Source organism: Pan paniscus, chromosome 11 (genome assembly GCF_029289425.2).
Source record: "Pan paniscus chromosome 11, NHGRI_mPanPan1-v2.0_pri, whole genome shotgun sequence".
NCBI lineage: Eukaryota > Metazoa > Chordata > Mammalia > Primates > Hominidae > Pan > Pan paniscus.
The window spans coordinates 83,116,958-83,139,371 of record NC_073260.2 but is presented as its reverse complement, the minus strand read 5'-3'; the positions used below and the strand labels follow the sequence as shown (position 1 = coordinate 83,139,371).

Sequence of the window (22,414 nt, the reverse complement as noted above, 5' to 3'; positions counted from 1 at the left end):
ATCTCGCGAGAGGTTCGCCCCCTAGCCGCCCCTCCCCCCAGCTAGTGAGTGCGCGAACGAGAAAGGAGGAGGGCGCTCCAGGCGACGGCACTGCAGACGCCATTATCCTCTGTTTCTCTGCTGCACCGACCTCGACGTCTTGCCTGTGTCCCACTTGTTCGCGGCCTATAGGTAATTGGAGTTATTGGAGCTTGGGTATTGCTGATTCGGGTAAGGGTTGGGGCTCCCTGAAAGGCTGCGTTGACTTTTCCCAAGCCCGGGTTTTCTCGAGCCCTTAGTGGCCTCCCAGCCCGAAGGGAGGCGCTGGCGGGAGGCGGGGTTGCCGCCTCCTCCGTCGCCTTGATTGACGTGGCCTCGGGCCAATCGCTTCGCCCTCGCACCATCGCTGAAGCCCTGGCAGCCAATAGGGCGCGACGGCGGGGAGGACGCGAGAAGGCGGGGGAGGGGAGCCTGCGCTCGTTTTCTGTCTAGCTCCGACCGGCTGAGGCGGCGCGGCAGCGGAGGGACGGCAGTCTCGCGCGGTGAGGAGCCGGGTTGGGGGAGCGGCTCGCGGAGGTGAGGGTCGGAGCCCAGTTTTTCCGCTTGAGGGAGGCGTCCTGGGAGCCGCTTTGGTGTTTGGCCGCTTCTCCGAGTGGGAACGTTGCCCGGTGTCTGTCCCCTCCCCCACCTCCGCCATTTCCCTGAGCGTGTATCCGCAGTCCGCGTTGTGGTCCTAGAGACTTGGAGATTCGTGAGGCATGTGCCTCTAGGATGAGCTGGAGCTATGTGGCACTGGGAACTAGGAACCTCGTGGAGGAAAGGAGGCCGGTGCGGGGAGAAGGTCGCGCCGCCGCTCTCTTTGTGTGAGCCCCGCCTCACCTTGGGTCTCCCGGCCCGGGGTCGGAGCTGGAGCGGCGGGGATGGAAGGGTCAGGGCTGCCTCGATGGCTTTGTCTCGGGCAGTGGGGGGAGGATGCGGGGGATGAGACCTCGGGACCGCGTGGTGGGTGGGGGAGGGGGTCGGCGCTCGGCTCCGCCTAGTAGCACGTAGTCGCCATTACGCGGGCCGCCATTTCCTGTCGGATCCGGGTGAGGAGAGGTGCGGTGCTTCTGCTGTGGACTTTCGCTTTTTCCCGTCCTGTTACCCGGCTGTTTCTGATCTCGGTACCGGGAGGCGGGGAGGGGAGGGCGCGTTGGCGCTCGGCCAGTCGAGCACATACTTAGCGGATTTTTGAGGCCTGGGGACTAGTGACTGCAGGACCCGAAGGGTGAACGGCAGGCGGCAACGTTATTCTTACAGATAAGCCCTGCTGTTTTTGCTTAAACTTTCTTATCCACATCTTCTCCCACCACACCTCAGAAATTGCGTGCTGGGCCGGAAGGATGTCGTTTCAGTTGTCGTTAGGAGAGCAATAAGTCGACCGACGGTATGGGAGAATGGGAGGCATAAATGTGCCTCGCTTGTTGGCTCTTTGCTGTCTAGCCAACCTTCTAGTAGAGGCCGCTTGTCAACTCCTAGTCCCGACAAGAGGGAAGCTTAAAAAGGCTGTTTGTAGTCCTATCGACCGTTTTGGCACGTAGACACTTTAGTTTTCGTGTTACAAGCATGATTGTTGTGTTGTACTCCCTTAAGCCTAATTTAAAATAATCCGCTAGTGACTGTTAGTTTTCAAGGGCTCCATTTGTTTCGCTGATTAATAATAGACTGGTATTATGGTAGTTTGGGTCTGGTCCTATATTAGATTTTTGGATTTATCCCTCCGGTAGATTGTTGTGGTTGTTGGATGTGTTCGCAATTGCCGTTGTATTTGTAAACTTTAGAGATGTCACATAGGATCGCTTCAAGCATGAGTCGAAAGAAATAGGAAAGCAATTGGAAGTTTTAATATAAAATTAGTTTTTCCAGTGAATAAGATGCATTGTAACTTTTCATAAATGTATGCTTTGTGGATGACATTTATCTTTTCAGGCTTTTGGGAATGTGCCTTATTAAAACAATTCATTGCTGTGGTGGGACTTAATCCAGTGGCTAAAAGTTATTGTTCTAACTTAGCAAAAAATGAAACCGGGCTCCCTTGAATTTTGTATTTTTTAGGCAGTCATTTGAATTGTGAAACCCTAAAATGAAGAATCAAGTTTTAGAAACAGCTGGTTTTTTGGGTTCAAATCAGTGTTCACTGTGATCGGAAACAAATATTCAGTAATAAGAATAAACAAAAGCAAAACTGATTTGTGTTGGTTCTTATAGGCTACTGCAGCACTGGGGTGTCAGTTGTTGGTCCGACCCAGAACGCTTCAGTTCTGCTCTGCAAGGATATATAATAACTGGTACGTTCTAGAAGCAATGTCTTTTTTTTTTTTTTTTTAAACAGCTTGCTTTCCAATAAGCCAAATGTACTAGCTGCTTTATTTTTCCACAGATTGGTGTGCCCGTTTAATAAAAGAATATGGAAACTGAACAGCCAGAAGAAACCTTCCCTAACACTGAAACCAATGGTGAATTTGGTGAGAAGAAATTTTAGTTTTAACAGTATTTTTTTATCCTGTTTTTTTCTGTTAATTATTGCCTTAGGAGTGTGGTGAATTTTTGGTATTACTGTTTATGTAATTCTGCGATTATCAGTAGTTACATCTTAGCTTTTATTTATGAAGTAGAAGTAACTGATTTGCATATAAAGAATTTTTCTTGCATTTTGGGATTTCAAACCCTTTGAAGTATTTTGTCGCAGTATTTTGTGTTTGGTGCATTTTACTAGATGGAAGCATAACGTTCAAGTCTGTAGCAATGCCTTTGGTCTTTTCAAAACATGCCTAAGATTAGCAACAAGTCTCTTGAAACAGAATGGAGTTACTTTGGAGACTTCGCTGCTTTCTTTGAAATCTGAACTGTTAATTTTTAGGTAAACGCCCTGCAGAAGATATGGAAGAGGAACAAGCATTTAAAAGATCTAGAAACACTGATGAGATGGTTGAATTACGCATTCTGCTTCAGAGCAAGGTATAAATTTTATTCTTGAAAATTTGAAGGTGGTTCATACTCAGGTAGAAATTAAGGTCTGGTTTGGCTTTCTAGAAAGTCAGAGTTTTAGAGATTGAAGAATATAAAACATTTGGTTCTTTCTAAACAGACTCGAAGGCTCTGGTGGTTTTCTTATTCCACTAATAGTTAAGATTAAAGCCCTTGCTGTAGTGAACCGCCACTACAGGTCAAACTAGGAGGAGAGTGTGATTCTTAAAGTGTTAATAGATTAAATCTTAATTATGTGCGGACTCCTTAGGAAACTGCTTGGTTGGCAGTTTAATGTTTGATCACAGGTCACAATATGAAGGTACCTACTAATACTAAATTAATTGACTTACTTTACCAAAGGGTGCTATAAAATCTGTGCTTAGTTTTATTTTATACTTGGTGTTATTTCTGACATTGAGTACTCCAAACTATCTAGTCCTCACAGCACTTAGAATTATATTTTGATTTTTGGTTTGGTTTTGACCTGGTCGTTTTTACAACCCCAAATAGATTTTTATTCTTATAACAAACAGGTTAGAGGATTTTTTAGCAAAATCTAAGAGCGTAGGTAGCTATTAATTTTAGGGAAAGGCAAAATAATTTTTTGTCTTTGTATCCTCTCCAGAATGCTGGGGCAGTGATTGGAAAAGGAGGCAAGAATATTAAGGCTCTCCGTACAGACGTAAGTATTAAGAGTTTAAACTACTACACGAGCAGCTTCAGTTTATATGTCTATAGAAATTTAAAGATTTACATCCTAGAAATCATTTCATAGTTTAGCTACAAAGACATTTGTAATAATTTATTATTACAGAATTGATTTCGAAGTTATCCATTCCTGTTTTAACAAAAGCCCAGATTGAGCAGGGTGGGGGGGTGGTTTCTTTTAAACCTCTTCACATTTTAATAAGAGTCCACCAAATTATTCACTTCATCAAGCAAGATAACATCTTAATTAGAAATAGCGACAAAGTGTAAAAATCCTTGATTGCACCATTTCCTGTGTGTGAATCAATTACAGTATTACTGAAAACCATTGCAGGTGGCTGGTTAAATCCAGAAAAATTTTTTTGTTTTCTTTGGGAAGAAAAATGTCCATCTGTTCTTTAACAGCTTGCACATGGAGCACAAAGAATTTAATGTTGAGGTTGCATGATTTAAATATGGGTAAAGAATAGGCACTTAATCTTATAATTGGGAAACTGTTCGTCAGTGCCTATGATTTGTTTGAGTCTTCATTTTACAGTGGGTTGACTCTTGTGATTAGACACATTAAATGTTGGCAGTGCCAGAAGTGAGCACATTTATAGGACTTGGCTACACCAAAATTTCTAAATTTTTTTTCTCATAGTGTACACATTTCTTAATGTTTTTCTTGCTAAAAATGAGGCAAATAACTTTGTGTCGAGTACTTATTTGACAGTATTTCATTTCTCTCTTGGTCGCAGATCTTTGTATGTTCCTCTTGATTACTGTAAACTGAACTTGAAAATTTGTTTAAAATTTTAAAAACTTGCCTGTTAGGATCTAGGAATGCGTTTCAAAACCTCCAGAAAACCAAACCAGTCTTATTAGTTAGGGTTTTTGGTGGTGTGGGAATTTTTGTTTTGTCTTTTATAAACCTCTCTCCTCTTAATCCAGATGTTCTGTATAATTATCTGGGTTATTAATTTCCCCATTTCCTCAAGAATTTCAGTAAACTTTGAGTCAGGTTTTGTGTCTACCCTCATGAGCCAGCCTGCTACTGAAACATCGTTTGTTTTTCTTAAAAAATAAAAAAGGCTAGAACCTACATCATTTGAGGTCCTTAATGTTAAGCCACAGTCAGATTTAGAGAAGTCCATTATTGTGTTAGTCTTCAGAACAACTTAAGCTTGTTTCATTGAGAGTATGAGTATAGTTTGTATTAAATTAAAATTTATTGCTTTTCCCCCTTTTCCCTCTCCTTGTTTTTTTGGCCATATATCTCCGTTGCCCATGTACTGGATCGACTTACCCCTGCGTTGCCCACCATGACGTTGGCCCATCCGCCCCTGAACGCCCATGTGAAAACCCTGGTTGGCTATGCCCAAAAATGTGCTCGTTGCCAAACGGGTACCATACTTGACAACTTCTGATTGAATGCCCATGCCCAATGCCAACATCCACGAACGCCAATGACCAATGCAGTACAATGCCAGTGTTTCAGTCCCAGACAGCAGTGGCCCCGAGCGGTATGTCCCAACAGTTTATGCCTCACTGCCTGATTAGAAAGAGAGAAATGTATTTTATTACCTGCCTTTTATATAATTAAATAGTATCCCCTTTAGACGGTGTATTGTTTTTCAAGTTTCTGTCTTATTTTCCCCATTAAGTCTTTTTGTCACTGAACTTTTACCGTGAGTTGCCCACCCAAACGATCCACTAATTTTATTTCGATGGAAGGAGCACAGCTTCAAGTGTTGCATATTTGCCGCATTGTAAATCAAATTGTTACCAAAATAGTCTCTCGCTCTGTCTTTGTGGCCCACCTTGCTTCCCAACATTGCCTGTTCATAATTTTTTCTGATGAAATGCTAACTCTGGTTCACTTTCCTTCACTTCTCATTTGTGTTGTCTTTGTTTTGTCTTGCATTTGTATTTGTTTTCTTGCAGAGCCCATTAGTGATCTAATTTCTAACTGGTATTCATAACCTTACTCCAGATACAATGTTCACCACTTGCATATTCCCCCACTTTGCCTAAGAGAAGGTGTGCCAGTTTTACCAATGTAACAGCGAGGGTATCCTTAACTCAGTGGTGGCGGGGAACATAAATATTCAACTCTGCTTCAGTTCTGGTCAGTTTATTGCCCACTTAATCTGAGCCCTTCCAAAAGCCCATTCTCTCTGTCTCTCTGCAAGTCTCCTAATATTGTTATCATGTCTGTATTGGGTATAAAACAAAATGCATGTGAGAAATCTATAAATAGGCTACTTTAAATGGGGAATATTAAATAATCATGTGTTACATCTCTGTAAAAGTTTGTATGATTTGGTGACAAACACAAAACTCATTTTTCTTTTCCGCCTTTTTTGTACTATCTGGTATTTGTGGTGTTTGACAGCATATTGAGTATCAGTGCTGATATTGAAACAATTGGAGAAATTCTGAAGAAAATCATCCCTACCTTGGAAGAGGTAGGCTCATTTTTTTTTAAATGTATTTGACAATATGAGGGGGGAATGTTTAAAGTATGTTGTATTGGGGTATGATGGGGGAGGTGGAGAGACAATGGATATGACAGTTTGTAGCAGTATCTTAACCTGCTACATAATTTTGTACATGCGTAATTTGGTTTTTTTTAAAAAAAAAAAAACAGGCTGGCCACTCCTGGAGTAAATGTGAACTTACCTGTGGTCATGTGCTTTCATGGGTTTAGTATGTATTTTATGGGCTTTAGTTATCAGAAAGATTTTTAAAATTAGAGTATTTGTGGGAATATGTTGAAAAGGAGAATTAGTTAGATTTAGTTAGGATTTTAAGACTCTACATAATTTACTAGGTGTATATAGAGAAAAGTATTTTATGTTTTGAATCATCTTAATGTTGAATAAAGCAGTTTCTCATTATTTAATAATATAGATTTAAAATATGTTGTAGTAGCTTTACCAATATATGCGACAATAGCCTGATCACGCTAGACACTTAACCTATTACTCTTATTTTTCTACTTTCAGGGCCTGCAGTTGCCATCACCCACTGCAACCAGCCAGCTCCCGCTCGAATCTGATGCTGTGGAATGCTTAAATGTATGTCATAGTGCCATTGAACCCCACTGAAGTATGGAGCCTGGCCCATAGGATCGATTATATTTTTAACATAGTGTGCTTTTCCCATCTCTATAGAAAAAGGCTTAAAAACATGATACATGAATGGTCTTACAACTCACTGTTGACCCTGCTCCATGCTGCAGTGGGAATTAACTACATTTGCAAAGTGCTTTGCAGTCATTTTTATTATGGTGTTATTTGAATGTTAATAATAATTTTGTGGTAACAGCGACATGCTAAATGGCTGCAGTGTGGGTATGGTGTTGCAGGACCTGAAAATAAAATAGTTTTTTAAGGTGGTGCAGAATGTCCTTTTTGGGCCTGGCTATTGAGGATAATAAGCACATAACTGGTAAAGTTATTGAAATATAAATTCAGGTTGCTCACTGCAACAGTATATTATGGTTATGCTTATAGCAGATAAGTGTGTATTGGGGAATTGTTGATTTGAGACTAAAATTTTATAATTCTCCCTCTACAGTACCAACACTATAAAGGAAGTGACTTTGACTGCGAGTTGAGGCTGTTGATTCATCAGAGTCTAGCAGGAGGAATTATTGGGGTCAAAGGTGCTAAAATCAAAGAACTTCGAGAGGTAAAAAAAAAAAAAATTCTGCCGTATTCTTTGCTGGAAAGTAAATTTTCATATAGACTTGTTTCTGTGAGCTTCTCTCGCTTCCCCTCTCAGTTCCCTCCAAAGATTGCTTATCGCAAATGACAAAAAATGTCTGGCACTGCTAGACATGTTATTTTGTCAAAATTTTTATACCATTGCAAAGCCCTGTGATAATTAATGAAGTTTTTATATTGTGGGGGGTTAATTGTTGAATTCAAATGCAGTTTTCACTGAACCTAGGAAAGCTAATTTTCTTCTAATTATTTTTTTTTTTTATGATCTTACTACAGAACACTCAAACCACCATCAAGCTTTTCCAGGAATGCTGTCCTCATTCCACTGACAGAGTTGTTCTTATTGGAGGAAAACCCGATAGGGTTGTAGAGTGCATAAAGATCATCCTTGATCTTATATCTGAGGTACTTCAGAACACTTTTTGTTTACATTTGATTTTATGAAACAAAGTGATAACCTTCTGCAAAAGTAGCTTCAGAGCATTTAGTCTAATAGTCTTTATTTGCCCTTTCCCTAGCAATTTTCTATCACCTGGCTTCAGCCATCACTTTAATTTAAAAATGGTTTTGAAAAAGTGGAGAGTGGTAATTTGTTGGTGGTATTTCTATAGCCTTTGAGCCTTTGAATGAATTTCCTATAGTGTTGCTTGTGTCTTTGTAACTACGCTGCAGGGCTTCCTATCTCAGGTGCCTCAGTATGGATTACAGGCTTGCCAAGACTGATCTCTTCAGCCCTTGTTGTGAAATGTGCATTGTAGTTTGTCATGTGTAAAATGGGAGGGCTTTGTGGTTTCTTACGATCTAAGTGTAAGAGCAAGCTGTTACTTCTCCCTGTACAGGCAATAGAACTCACTTTTGTTTAGCATTTGCCAAAAGTATTGTATTTCTTTGGAATCTTTACTTTGCTACTTGTAGCGTTGACATAATTCCTGTTTCTGTCTCTAGTACCTCCTGATGGGGGAATGACTTATATTTTGTTTGATGATGATGATAGAAGGATTGGTATGAAGCAGGACTCTTTTTCTTCAGTCTGTAAGTTTGTTCCATCTCTGTTTTTAGTCTCCCATCAAAGGACGTGCACAGCCTTATGATCCCAATTTTTACGATGAAACCTATGATTATGGTGGTTTTACAATGATGTTTGATGACCGTCGTGGACGCCCAGTGGGATTTCCCATGCGGGGAAGAGGTGGTTTTGACAGAATGCCTCCTGGTCGGGGTGGGCGTCCCATGCCTCCATCTAGAAGAGATTATGATGATATGAGCCCTCGTCGAGGACCACCTCCCCCTCCTCCCGGACGAGGTGGCCGGGGTGGTAGCAGAGCTCGGAATCTTCCTCTTCCTCCACCACCACCACCTAGAGGGGGGTAAGTTGTTTTTTTTTCTTCCCCCATCTATGAATTATTAACCTGCAAGAGGCTGCACTTAGTGGTAGACAAGGTAGACTTTGATTTGATATGTGTGGCATGTAAACACGTTTAGATTACAACAAGTACTATGCTTGCAGAGACCTCATGGCCTATGACAGAAGAGGGAGACCTGGAGACCGTTACGACGGCATGGTAAGAACTTTGGTTTATTACCAGTGTGTTGGGTATGTGAGGGTTGTCACAATGTAGTTCACGTTTTGTTGAAGGTTATAGTGATTAAAAAGTTTTTCTTACAAGTAAATTTTGTTTGGATTACTAGTTAAATCTGTTATTTGCTGCTGGAGGATTATGACTTTATTGAGCTTTGTTCCCCTCGATTACATAATTGCTGCCTATATATGTACCCTCTTGTTTTAATGTAACATGCAAATTAGGCATATTAAAAACAGCTCTATAACAAAATACAATGCAGGTTCATGTTAATGTTTTTATCTCTAACAGGTTGGTTTCAGTGCTGATGAAACTTGGGACTCTGCAATAGATACATGGAGCCCATCAGAATGGCAGATGGCTTATGAACCACAGGTTGAGTATCATAGTTGTTCGTGTGTATATCAGTGATAATTTAAGATGCTTACCTGCTCTCCAGTAAGTTTTTTATTCCCCTGAGGATACTTATTGAAAATAGGATACAGGAGGACTTTGGTTTCCTGAAGAGGGATTTTATGAGTATTAAAATACTTGAATAGTGAAGCTGGGTGCAGTGGTGCTCACTCATAATCCCAACTACAAGAGTCTGAGGCAGGAGGATCACTTGAGCCCGAGAGTTTGAGACCAGCCTGGGCAACATAGCAAGACTCCATTTTATTAAATGAATTTTTTTAAAGTATCGGTAGTAATTACAACGGCAAAGTAATTTTCTATTTTTTTCTTTCCGTTTTTAGGGTGGCTCCGGATATGGTAAGTTCTCTCCTTTGTGAAGTCAAACATTAATTTCATACTTTTTAAATGAACTTACTGCTCATTATTTAAATCAGATTATTCCTATGCAGGGGGTCGTGGCTCATATGGTGATCTTGGTGGACCTATTATTACTACACAAGTAACTATTCCCAAAGATGTAAGTATCTTTAATACTACCAGGAACATTTTATCACTTTTATGATTATTCCTCCTTTCTGTATATTTTTTAATTCAGAAGGTTTTAACAAAAATACACATTTAGGATTGAGGTTATGTTAATGGGCTTTAGTGAGCTGGGTTTTCAGCTGTTTGAGTCTTGTCAAGTGATCAGTGCTATTAATAAAAGTGGTTAAGTAGGTTTTGAGCCCTTAACTAACTAAGGGAAACATTAGTAAGTGTGACATAAATACATTATAACTCAAACCTTGACAGGTTTAGGGAGCATTAGATAATCAGTTAAGATTCTGAATGAATAAAATTAATAACTTCATGCTCCTTGAAAATACAGGTAGTAAATGTTAAAAGTATATCGTAAACACATACTTTTAAAAAATCTTTTCAGTTGGCTGGATCTATTATTGGCAAAGGTGGTCAGCGGATTAAACAAATCCGTCATGAGTCGGGAGCTTCGATCAAAATCGATGAGCCTTTAGAAGGATCCGAAGATCGGATCATTACCATTACAGGAACACAGGACCAGATACAGAATGCACAGTATTTGCTGCAGAACAGGTCAGTTTAAGTTTAGCTTTGTGTTAGCTTATACATACTAAAACCTTTAAAAAGCTTTTCTTCTCAATTGATTTTTTTCTTTTAGAAGCCATGGTGTCTCAACCTTTTGGGGACCTAACTTCTAAACATTCTAATAGTTTGCCTTAATTTTCTTCTGCTTTCTTACTAAAAACGAAGACATTCCATACTAATCTTGCTGGAAGAAGCCTTAACCAAGCAAACTTCTCATTTCTCTGGTGAAAACTGCTGCCAAAACCACTTGTTACAAAATTGTACAGAGCCTGTAGAAAATATAGAAGATTCATTGGATGTTGGCCTAGTTCTGTGTGGAAGACTAGTGATTTTGTTGTTTTTAGATAACTAAATCGACAACAAATCACAGTCTGCCATATGGCACAGGCCATGCCTCTACAGGACAAATGATTGGTGCTGTAAAATGCAGCATTTCACACCTTACTAGCATTCTTTGTCTTTTCTACCAAATATTAACAACTTTCAATTCCGTTTTCTTAATTCTGTTCTACTAATGTCTGATTTACTACTCATCATTTTTCTTGACACTTAACATTGCTTTAATTTGTAATTGCTAATGGTTTTTGAACTCTTCTAATTGTAATGGACATGTTTATCATTTTAATTTAGCATTGAAATTGTCTTGATGTTGATTAAGATGTTACGAGCAAAAATTCTAATTCGCACTTTTTTTTCTTTTCTTTTATAGTGTGAAGCAGTATGCAGATGTTGAAGGATTCTAATGCAAGATATTTTTTCTTTTTTATAGTGTGAAGCAGTATTCTGGAAAGTTTTTCTAAGACTAGTGAAGAACTGAAGGAGTCCTGCATCTTTTTTTTTTTATCTGCTTCTGTTTAAAAAGCCAACATTCCTCTGCTTCATAGGTGTTCTGCATTTGAGGTGTAGTGAAATCTTTGCTGTTCACCAGATGTAATGTTTTAGTTCCTTACAAACAGGGTTGGGGGGGGGAAGGGCGTGCAAAAACTAACATTGAAATTTTGAAACAGCAGCAGAGTGAGTGGATTTTATTTTTCGTTATTGTTGGTGGTTTAAAAAATTCCCCCCATGTAATTATTGTGAACACCTTGCTTTGTGGTCACTGTAACATTTGGGGGGTGGGACAGGGAGGAAAAGTAACAATAGTCCACATGTCCCTGGCATCTGTTCAGAGCAGTGTGCAGAATGTAATGCTCTTTTGTAAGAAACGTTTTATGATTTTTAAAATAAATTTAGTGAACCTATTTTTGGTGGTCATTTTTTTTTTAAGACAGTCATTTTAAAATGGTGGCTGAATTTCCCAACCCACCCCCAAACTAAACACTAAGTTTAATTTTCAGCTCCTCTGTTGGACATATAAGTGCATCTCTTGTTGGACATAGGCAAAATAACTTGGCAAACTTAGTTCTGGTGATTTCTTGATGGTTTGGAAGTCTATTGCTGGGAAGAAATTCCATCATACATATTCATGCTTATAATAAGCTGGGGATTTTTTGTTTGTTTTTGCAAATGCTTGCCCCTACTTTTCAACAATTTTCTATGTTAGTTGTGAAGAACTAAGGTGGGGAGCAGTACTACAAGTTGAGTAATGGTATGAGTATATACCAGAATTGTGATTGGCAGCAAGTTTTATTAATCAGAATAACACTTGGTTATGGAAGTGACTAATGCTGAAAAAATTGATTATTTTTATTAGATAATTTCTCACCTATAGACTTAAACTGTCAATTTGCTCTAGTGTCTTATTAGTTAAACTTTGTAAAATATATATATACTTGTTTTTCCATTGTATGCAAATTGAAAGAAAAAGATGTACCATTTCTCTGTTGTATGTTGGAATATGTAGGAAATGTTTGTGTACAATTCAAAAAAAAAAAGATGAAAAAAGTTCCTGTGGATGTTTTGTGTAGTATCTTGGCATTTGTATTGATAGTTAAAATTCACTTCCAAATAAATAAAACACCCATGATGCTAGATTTGATGTGTGCCCAATTTGAACAAGGGTTGATTGACACCTGTAAAATTTGTTGAAACGTTCCTCTTAAAAGGAAATATAGTAATCTTATATATTTTTTTGTGTGAAGTGTTTTTCTAGCATTTATAAGTGAAAGCTGGCAGGGGTGGTAGTTGGGCTCATAATTTATTAAAGTGGTAATTTAGCAAAATGAGAGCCTAGTCATCCAATTTTTTTTTTCTTATAGTCAGCCAGAGCTTTCCTCATTACCTATGAGAAATTTTGAGTGAGTTACTTGGTTCCTTTCTCTAAAATAGCTTTAGTTTGATGTTTGAGAATATCGGAGATAATGTAAAATAACTGCAGAGTATGGTTCCCGGCTCATATTCCTGAAATACTACTTATTAACCTCCAGCTGTCCAGAAAGCTTGAAAACTCTTTTTGTTTTGTTTTGTTTTTTGAGACAGTGTCTTGCTGTTTTTCCCAGGCTGGAGTGCAGTGGCATAATCTTGGCTCACTGCAACCTCCATCTTCTGGGCACAAGCAATCTTCCTGCCTCAAAACAGATGAACAACTATATAGGAAAGGAGTCATGAATGTAATTATTGAATTTAGGTCAGAGGCTTGTGTATAATAAAAGTAACGGGCAGTTCTAGAATTCATGTAAGTATTAATAGTATGAACAGAATAATGTCTTTTAAGGGAAGTAGAGTTGAGGGACATTTAGTTTGGGGAGGGGTGTAGAGTGATCTTTTGATTAACGAAGAACATGAAGTATATGTCAAAATATTACTTAAAACTAGTGAATGCTACCTGTGGTATGGTTTCCCCAGTGTGGTTGAGTTGGGGTTGCTCAGGGTGAAATGAGCCCTTACCCCTAAAGAAAAATGACAAGGACACTTTAGTCAAATTGTTAATCCTACTGGAGGAAAGCATCCCTGGAGAGAACACTGGCTTCCAAAGCTTTTATCTGTTACCTGTAAATTAGTTATGTAACACATGGACCATTAGCTGCAAATGTTTTCATTTTTGCATTTTACAATAATTTCAGACCTTAAACACATTCTACTGAAGACAATGGATTGAAGAGTATCTAGTATTGATATGTTTGATATACAGCTTTGGGAGGGAGAGGGGCCTTTTGCATTGCCACTGCTATTGATTGGTAAATGGTATTTAAAATTTGGGTGAGAATTGGGACATGTTGGGAGAATTCACAAAGGGTGGGAGAAGTGAACATAAGCTCTTTAATTAAATGGAATATTGAGACAATTTTGTAAGAAGTTACTGGTGTATAATGCTGACTTAGTTTCAAAAATTTAGCCTAACTTTTTGTAAGTTAATTACCAAAATGCCAACAGACAGAAACCAAGTTGTATTAGTTATCTCAAGAATTTAAAACCTTTCCCTACTATTCAAATTTTGTTTGCCTTTGTTTTATTGTACTGAGACATATAATGTAAAATACTAAATCTGATCTAATAGCAAAGAAAATCAAACCAAACAGCAAAATTTCCTTTTAAAAAACCCTTTCATTAGTTTTAAGGTTTTTTAGTACTCAATTACTAGCGTTCCACGTGAATTAGGTAATGAATTGCTTCAGATTGCTGTGATTCGAAGTAAATTTAATTAGCCTCGGTGCAGTGGCTCACACTTGTAACCCCAGCATTTTGGGGGCCAAGGTGGACAGATGGCTTGAGCCCAAGAGTTTGAGACAGCCTGGGCAATATGGTGAAACCCCATCTCTACAAAAAATTAGCCAAGCATGGTGGCGCGTACCTGTAGTCCCAGTTAGGAGGCTTGAGGTGGGAGGATCGCCTGAGCCCGGGAAGTGGAGGCTGCAGTGAACCTTGATGGCACTACTGCACTACAGCCTGGGTGACAGACCCTGTCTCAATCCAGTAAGTTTTTATGTTAAAGAGAACCAAAAAAAGAAGAATTTTTTTTTTTAAAGATGGTCTGGCTGTGTCACCCAGGCTGGAGTGCAGTGGTGCTATCTCGGCTCCTGGCTCAGGCCATCCCCAGAGACCTTCCTATATTTCAGCCTGGGGCAAGAGCAGTGGGAGATGATTAATGAGAGAGCAGAAACTCCAGATGGGTTGAAAAGGACGCCAAAAGCACAAAAACAAGGCACTAGCCTCACTTCTAATTTGAAACCCTGCAAAGTGTTCCTATGACCACATGGGATAGAAAGCACAGAATTTGGCACAGAGATGATCTGAGATTACAGACACAAACACCCCACAGAATTTTCCTTTGATTCCCAGATGTAAGAGGGACATCACTTGAGAACCAATGGGACTTGTGATGGGGTCATTATGGTGAAAGATAGGGTTACTGCATAGTAGCAGCTGTAAGATAAAGAGCCCAGCTAGTGGCTGGATACAGATGGCAGAATAGCAAAAGATTTGCAGTACTAGTGAAAGCCAAGGTGAGATAGTCAAGGAGAGACCACTGAATTGGGTGCCAGTTATATTAGCTTTGGCGCACACCTGTAATCCCAGCTGCTCAGGAGGCTGAGGCAGGAGAATTGCTTGAATCTGGGAGGTGGAGGTTGCAGTGAGCCGAGATCGTGCCACTGCACTCTAGCCTGGGCAACAAGAGAAAAACTCCGTCTCAAATAAAGAAAGGAAGACCAGTTTTTTCTGCTATCAGTGGGAATGGGAATTTATGAGAAAACTCACAAGGCATATCTAGGAATTTACAGACCCTGGAATTACCAAGAAACAGGAGAGTTAAGACTAATGCTATCAAACCATAAATTCTAGGTGGAGGTGATCTCACTTGGAATGGGCCTTCAGATCATTTATTCATACTTTGTGTCTCAAATTGGTACCAATTCTGCGTATAGTTCAGACTCTGGAACTCGGGATCAGGCTGACACTGCTGAGACTGCATCATGGTTTGACCAATTTTCCCTGCCCTGTGCTCCTTTCCTCATTCTGCTTCAACTGAGAGCACTCTCGAAGTGAATCAATTGCACAAAAATCCCTGGCTTAGGCTCTGCTTCTAGGACTTGATCTAACACAGTTAAGCTGAAGCTAAAGCAGAAATGTACATCACCCACATATCCTGGACTTCATTGTGATGCAGCACATAATGAGACTGGGTTGTCTCCCTCAGAAGAGGGGGTGAGAAACTTAAGAATAACAACTGCATTATACTAGTATTTCTGAAAGTACATGAGAAAAAAATTCTTGAATGCTGAACAGCTAAAGGGTGAATTATAATGGACATCTTGTTAATACCACATCAGTTTCCCCTTTCTAATTGCACACGGTTTTCCTTGAGTTTTTCTCCATTGTACATAGGCTTGAGGAGAAAGAAATCCTGGTCCTTAACGGGTTATTTTGTCACCCCAGAGGGTGGACATTTGATTTAGGCTTGGCCAACCAGACTCTTTCTCCTGGGATTTTCAATCTTGAGGAGAATGATGCAAGCAAGCTGTAATGCTTATAGGTTTTTTTGGGTTTTTTGTTTGTTTTTTGAGACAGTCTCCCTCTGTCACCCAGGCTGCAGTACAGTGGCATCTCGGCTCACTGCAACCTCCGCCTGCCAGGTTCAAGTGATTTGCCTGCCTCAGCCTCCGGAGTAGCTGGGACTACAGAACTACAGCCGCCACACCGAGCTAATTTTTTTTTTTTTTTTTTTTTTTTTTTTTTTTTTTTTGAGACAGAGTCTCGCTCTGTCACCCAGGCTGGAGTGCAGTGGTGTGATCTCTGCTCACTGCAAGCTCCGCCTCCCGGGTTCTCGCCATTCTCCTGCCTCAGCCTCCTGAGTAGCTGGGACTATAGGTGTCCGCCACCACGCCCGGCTAATTTTTTTGTATTTTTAGTAGAGACAGGGTTTCACCGTGTAAGCCAGGATGGTCTCCATCTCCTGACCTTGTGATCTGCCCGCCTCGGCTTCCCAAAGTGCTGGGGATTACAGGCGTGAGCCACCGCGCCCCGCCTTTTTTTTTTTTTTTTTTTTTTTCAGTAGAGACACGGTTTCACCATGTTGGCCAGGCTGGTCTTTTTTTTTTTTTTTTTTTTTCTGAGATGGAGTTTCGCTCTTGTTGCCCAGGCTGGAGTGCAATGGCGCAATCTTGGTTCACTGCAACCTCTGCCTCTGGGATTCAAGCAATTCTCCTGCCTCAGCCTCCCAAGTAGCTGGGATTACAGGCAGGCGCCACCACACCCGGCTAATTTTTGTATTTTTAGTACAGACGGGGTTTCACCATGTTGGCCAGGCTGGTCTCAAACTCCTGCCCACCTTGGCCTCCCAAAGTGCTGGGATTACAGGCGTGAGCCACCACACCCAGCACAGACTGGTCTTGAACTCCTAAACTCAGTTAATCTGCCTGCCTTGGCCTCCCAAAGTGCTAGGATTACAGGCATGAGCCACCATGCCCAGCCTATAGTTCATTTTTTAAATAGCACTAATTAGAAGACAACTTTGGGCAGTTTCTGCTCTCAAAACTCTAAAGCTGCCGGTTTTCTGTTTATGAGTCTGGTTACCCAGCCTTCTCTTCCATCGTGTGAGCTTTCTCATAACCTTTCGAAACATTCCTCTCACCGCAAAAATAATAACTGTGAGGTAATGCATTTACTAATTAGCTAGATTTAAACATTCCACAATGCAAATATACTTCAAAACATCATGTTGTACATAAGTACATATAATTTTATTTGCCAATTAATTTTTTTTTTTTTTTTTTTTTTTTTTTTGGAGACAGTCTTGCTCTGTCGTCCAGGCTGGAGTGCAGTGGCGCGATACCAGCTCACTGCAACCTCCGTCTCCCAGGTTCAAGCGATTCTCCTGCCTCCGCCTCCTGAGTAGCTGGGACTACAGGCTCGTGCCACCACGCCCGGCTAATTTTTTGTATTTTTAGTAGAGACAGGGTTTCACTGTGTTAGCCAGGATGGTCTCACATCTCCTGACCTCGTGATCCGCCCACCTCAGACTCCCAAAGTGCTGAGATTACAGGCGTGAGCTACCGCACCCGGCCTTAAAAATTTCTTTTTAATTTTGCTTAGCCATTCAGTGGCTATTACATGCAGCCCTTCAATTAAAGAGGTTTATCTTATACAGGCAGCATTGCTAATTTAAGGAAGGACAGCAACAAAATAATGGATGACAGCTCTTGCTCCACCTCAGCTGCCACTGCTGCCAACCAGTTTCACTAGACCATAGTTACGCCATGTCTGGGGCTGATCAGTCATTTCCTAGAAAGTGCCAGGCTCTACCTCAAGGTTGAACAGGCAGGACAATGAGTAACATACCTGGGCTCTTTTTTTTTTTTTTTTTTTTTTTTGAGATAGGATCTCACTTTGTTGCCCAGGCTGGAGTACAGTGGCAGGATCTCTCCTCACTGCAACCTTTGCCTCCCAGGTTCAAGCCATCCTCCTGCCTCAGCCTCCTGAGTAGCAGGGACTAGAGGCGCGTGCCACCATGCCCAGCTAACTTTTTAAAATTTTTTGTAGAGATGGGGTTTCACCATGTTGCCCAGGCTGGTGTTGAACTGATGGACTCAAGACAATTTGCCAGCCTCGGCCTCCTATAGTGCTGGGATTACAGGTGTTAGCCACCATGCCCAGCCCATACCTAGGGTTTCTGGCTTTTCCTTCACTTTCAGACTTGGATAAAATGCCACACCTCACAGGGATATGACTTCCTGAGTAACCACCAAAGGAGCTGGATGATGCAACCTGGAATTATGGAGGAGTTAACTCCCTGTGGGGCAAACTGTAACCAATGGGAATTTGTTTTCCTTCCTCCCAAAAACTGCCCTGAGGCAGTTTGTCCAGAAAGTTTGTCGAGAGACTTCCCCAAAGACTGTGCCAGCACTCCTACTGAGTGACTAGCTGTGTCTCTCTGAGCTCACCATGAAGCAGTGGCAGGACAATACAGTGTCCCCGTCAATGTCCACGCCCAAAGATTGCACCTCATAGATTAAATATCAGCACTTAACCCCTGCCCCAGATTCTGTTTTCAAGGGAATCCAAGTTAAATAATCCTTTGTACCTGTTTATTTTTGTACTGTTTTAAAATAATACTTAGCTCTTCCTCCTAAGTAGGAAATATTAACTTCACTAATTAAAAGCAAAATATGGGCCGGGCACAATGGCTCACGCCTGTAATACCAGCACTTTGGGAGGCCAAGGCGGGCAGATCACGAGTTCAGGAGTTCAAGACCAGTCTGGCCAACATGGTGAAACCCCATCTCTACTAAAAATACAAAAATTAGCTAGGCATGGTGGCACACGTGTGTAATCCCAAGCTACTCAGGAGGCTGAGGCAGGAGAATTGCTTGAACCCAGGAGGTGGAGGTTGCAGTGAGCTGAGATCATGCCACTGCACTGCACTCCAGCCTAGGCGACAGAGTGAGACTCTTTCTCAAAAAAAAAAAAAAAGCAAAATATGGTTCAAAAAACTCTAACTGGTTTTGAACTGTAGCAACAATGTTAATGATATATAATGGGAAACAATAGATTTATTCCATTATAATTTAATATTTTAAATCAGAAATTGAAGTAATTAATAGGCATGGTTTTCACAGAAAGATTCCATTCTATTCCTAAGTCATATCCTATAAATAGGAAACATTCCAAACTCAGTAAGGAGAGAGTAGGAAGAGCTTTCAATGACACTAAGAAAACCAGGATAATATAAATGCCCTGCAAGCCAACGGAGAATTTCAAGGAAGTGCTCAATCTTAAATGCTAAATATGGATAAATCAAGAAGAAAAGGAACAGAAAAATTACACTGTAGTGAGCCATATCTCTTTTCTGCTATGGCTTCATGGGGATTCAGTCTGTCATTTTGTGTATATTAGAAGAAATAAAAATAAGAGATGTCTTACCTCCACAAAATCCATTTCACTTCTATGCATAACTCTTTGAGCATATATGGGAAACTATGTCCTCCCCACTAGCGATGTCTATTGTCCATCCACTGCTCTAGGCAACTTTTGCAACTTCCTCTGTTGCCCAGGCTGGAGTGCAGTGGCACGAACACAGCTCACTGCAGCCTCGACCTCTTGGGCTCAAGTGATCCTCTTGCCTCAGGCGCCTAAGAAACTGAGACTATAGGCACATGCCACCACACCTAGATAATTTTTTTAATTGTTTTTTGTACAGACAGGGTCTCACTATGTTGTTGAGGTTGGTCTCAAACTCCTGAGCTCAAATGATCAGCCCGCCTCGGCCTCCCAAAGTGCTGGGATTACAGGCATGAGCCACCACACCTGGCCGACCCTCCATTTCTTTAATGCTATAGCCTATCATAGAAAATAGAAGATATAGCAATAATCATTCCCAAGAGCTTGACATGTAATTTAGCTAATCAAAAATGATGACTCTCTTGATGACTGGAATAATCTAACTTGGATACTGTTCAAGGGGGGGAAGTTATATGGACACATCATTGATCATGTCTTCCTCCTTTGTTAACCTTTAAAATGCAAGCTTAGAGGTTATTTAGAGGTCATCACTATCTCTTCAAAAGCCTACCCCTGCAAGGCATAGTAGCTCACGCCTGTAATCCCAGCACTTTGTGAGGCTGAGGCAGGCGGATTGCTTGAGCCCAGGAGTTCGAAGCCAACCTGGGCAACACAGCAGACCCCATCTCTACAAAAAAATTAAAAATTAGCTGGGTGCAATGGTACATGCCTGTAGTCCCAGCTACTCAGGAGGATCACTTGAGCTGGGGAGGTCAAGGCTGCAGTGAGCTATGACTCCACCACTGCACTCCAGTCTGTGTGACAGAGTAAGACCCTGTTTCAAATAAATAAATAAAGCCTATGCCTACGGGGTACAGCTTCTGCCAAAGATTTATCTATCTCTATCAGGAGATAGAGACCATCCTGGCTAACATCGTGAAACCCCCATCTCTACTAAAAAAATACAAAATATTAGCCGGGCATGGTGGCGGGAACCTGTAATCCCAGCTACTCGGGAGGCTGAGGCAGGAGAGAATGGCCTGAACCCGGGAGGCGGAGGTTGCAGTGAGTGGAGATCGCGCCATTGCACTCCAGCCTAGGCGACAGAGCGAGACTCCGTCTCAAAAAAAAAAAAAAAAAAAAACCAAAGCCGGGCGCGGTGGCTCATGCCTGTAATCCCAGCACTTTGGGAGGCCGAGGTGGGCAGATCACGAGGTCAGGAGATCGAGACCATCCTGGCTAACCGGGCATGGTGGCGGCTGATAGAACCGGGGCGGGGGGGGTGGGGGCTGAGGCAGGAGAATGGCGTGAACCCGGGAGGCGGAGCTTGCAGTGAGCCGAGATCGAGATCGGGCCACTGCACTCTAGCCTGGGCGACAGAGCGAGACTCCATCTCAAACAAAACAAAACAAAAAAACAAACTCAGGTTGCCATCAAAAGGACTGCAGCAATTCCAGGCCTTACATTCAAGGTCAATCAGGTCCAGAGGGAGCCTGAATCACTTCTGAAAATTCTCCTGGAAGAGTGAGGAAAAGCTTTTCTGCAAGCATTCTGCAAATCTTGCAACTCACTGAGGTGAACTGGGAAATATGCATAAACCTAATCCAGTTGCTGGCAAGAGGGTGATATTACCAGTCCTGACTATCCTTGAGTCTGAGGATGCTAAACTAAGCTACAAGGGAGTGCGGTTGAGAGATGGATTCCTAAACAGTATCACAGTATCTATTGGGAAGGAAAAAGCAGGAAAACCATGTTCAGTAGGTGAAGAACTCACTTTTTTTTTTTTTTTTTTTTTTGAGACAGTGGGTTGCCCAGATTGGAGTGCGGTGGTGCCATTTCAGCTCACTGCAACCTCTGCCTCCCAGGCTCAAGGGATCCTCCCACCTCAGCCTCTGGGAGTAGCTGGGACTACAGGCTCCAGCCACCTGGCTAATGTTTTCTTTTTCTTTTTTTTTTTTTTTTGTAGAGACAAGGTTTTGTCATGTTGCCCAGGATGGTCTCAAATTCCTGGGCTCAAGTGATCCTTGGCCTGCTAAAGTGCTGGGATTACAGGCCTGAGTCACCACGGCCAGCCCAACTCACTTTTTGTATTCTCAGCATCTTGTAGACACACTTAAAAAAACAAAAACAAAAATCCCAGACACACACAGTTTTGATTTATCTCAACGTTGAGTGAAGGAGGCATGTTTTATTCTTGTGTATACTACTTTTAGTGCTTAAATACCTTGAACATAGGCAGGAATTTGACTTTTTAGGTGGGAGGGGGAACGGGGGGGGGTCTCACTTTTTCTCACAGTCTGGAGTGCAGTGGCACAATCTCACCTCACTGGAATCTCTCTGCCTCCTGGGCTCAGATGATCCTCCCACCTCAGCCTCCCTAGTAGCTGGGACCACTGGCGCATGCCACCACACCCACCTAATTTTTTGTGTTTTGGGTAGAGACAGGGTTTCCCCATGTTGCTCAGGCTGGCCTCGAACTCATGCACTCAACTGATCCACCCACCTTGGCCTCCCAAAAAGCTGGGATTACAGGCGTGAGTCACCACATCTGGCCGGCATTTGACTTTTTTCTATCAATAAACCTCAGTGAGAGAAAAGGGTCTAAGTTATTTACCCTTCTGGATTATTTTGCAGATTGCTAGATTTCCTTGCTAAATCAATTTGTCTCCCAAGACTTAGGTGCTGTGGTAGAAAGGAAAAATCCCAAGCCAACAGACTTACATTTCCTTAACAACTGTATTAATGTACTAGTGACTTTTTCTGGAAAACGTATCATAGTGGAGTCCTTAAAGTTCCTTTTTCTTACCAAAATGAAGAAACTGGAGTGAAGATCTGCTTTTCTAGGGTAACAGCTGTCAAATTTAAAAGCTCCATTTGGGGCCAGGTGTGGTGGCTCATGCCTGTAATCCCAGCATTTTGGGAGGCCAAGACGGGCGGATCACCTGAGGTCAGGAGTTCGAGATCAGCCTGGCCAACATGGTGAAAACCTGTCCCTACTAAAAATACAAAACTTAGCCGGGCGTGGTGGCGGGCACCTATAATCCCAGCTACTCG

General features: G+C 41.5%; 1 protein-coding gene and 1 non-coding gene across 38 annotated transcripts; both read left to right on the top strand.

Annotated features, from left to right (window-relative positions):
* Positions 1-34: 34 nt before the first annotated feature.
* On the top strand, positions 35-11,727 carry HNRNPK (heterogeneous nuclear ribonucleoprotein K). Of its 37 annotated transcripts, none has more exons than XM_057298704.1 (17): positions 35-171; positions 2,227-2,306; positions 2,399-2,483; positions 2,879-2,976; positions 3,614-3,670; positions 5,158-5,201; positions 6,074-6,146; positions 6,687-6,758; positions 7,261-7,374; positions 7,686-7,814; positions 8,469-8,776; positions 8,917-8,971; positions 9,281-9,364; positions 9,724-9,739; positions 9,817-9,899; positions 10,305-10,474; positions 11,256-11,727. In XM_057298704.1, exons 3-17 carry the CDS (start codon positions 2,426-2,428, stop codon positions 11,284-11,286), a joined length of 1,392 nt encoding a protein of 463 aa, XP_057154687.1. In that variant the 5' UTR covers positions 35-171; positions 2,227-2,306; positions 2,399-2,425; the 3' UTR covers positions 11,287-11,727. The 37 variants fall into 37 exon arrangements, with proteins under 37 accessions (XP_057154687.1, XP_003809223.1, XP_054947943.1 ...); XM_003809175.6 differs by having other exon boundaries at positions 11,196-11,727; XM_055091967.2 differs by lacking the exon at positions 35-171 and adding an exon at positions 393-521 and having other exon boundaries at positions 9,832-9,899; positions 11,196-11,727.
* Positions 10,779-10,888, top strand: MIR7-1 (microRNA mir-7-1). The gene has a single exon (NR_106565.1). It is a non-coding gene; the product is annotated as a microRNA mir-7-1 (primary transcript).
* Positions 11,728-22,414: the final 10,687 nt, after the last annotated feature.

Bases quoted from the DNA above. Each gene is read 5' to 3' on its own strand.
- HNRNPK (XM_003809175.6), top strand. From the start codon at position 2,426: ATGGAAACTGAACAGCCAGAAGAAACCTTCCCTAACACTGAAACCAAT. The intron at 2,484-2,878 runs GTGAGAAGAAAT...GTTAATTTTTAG, and splicing joins TGAAACCAATGGTGAATTTG to GTAAACGCCCTGCAGAAGAT. The intron at 6,147-6,686 runs GTAGGCTCATTT...TTCTACTTTCAG, and splicing joins TCATCCCTACCTTGGAAGAG to GGCCTGCAGTTGCCATCACC.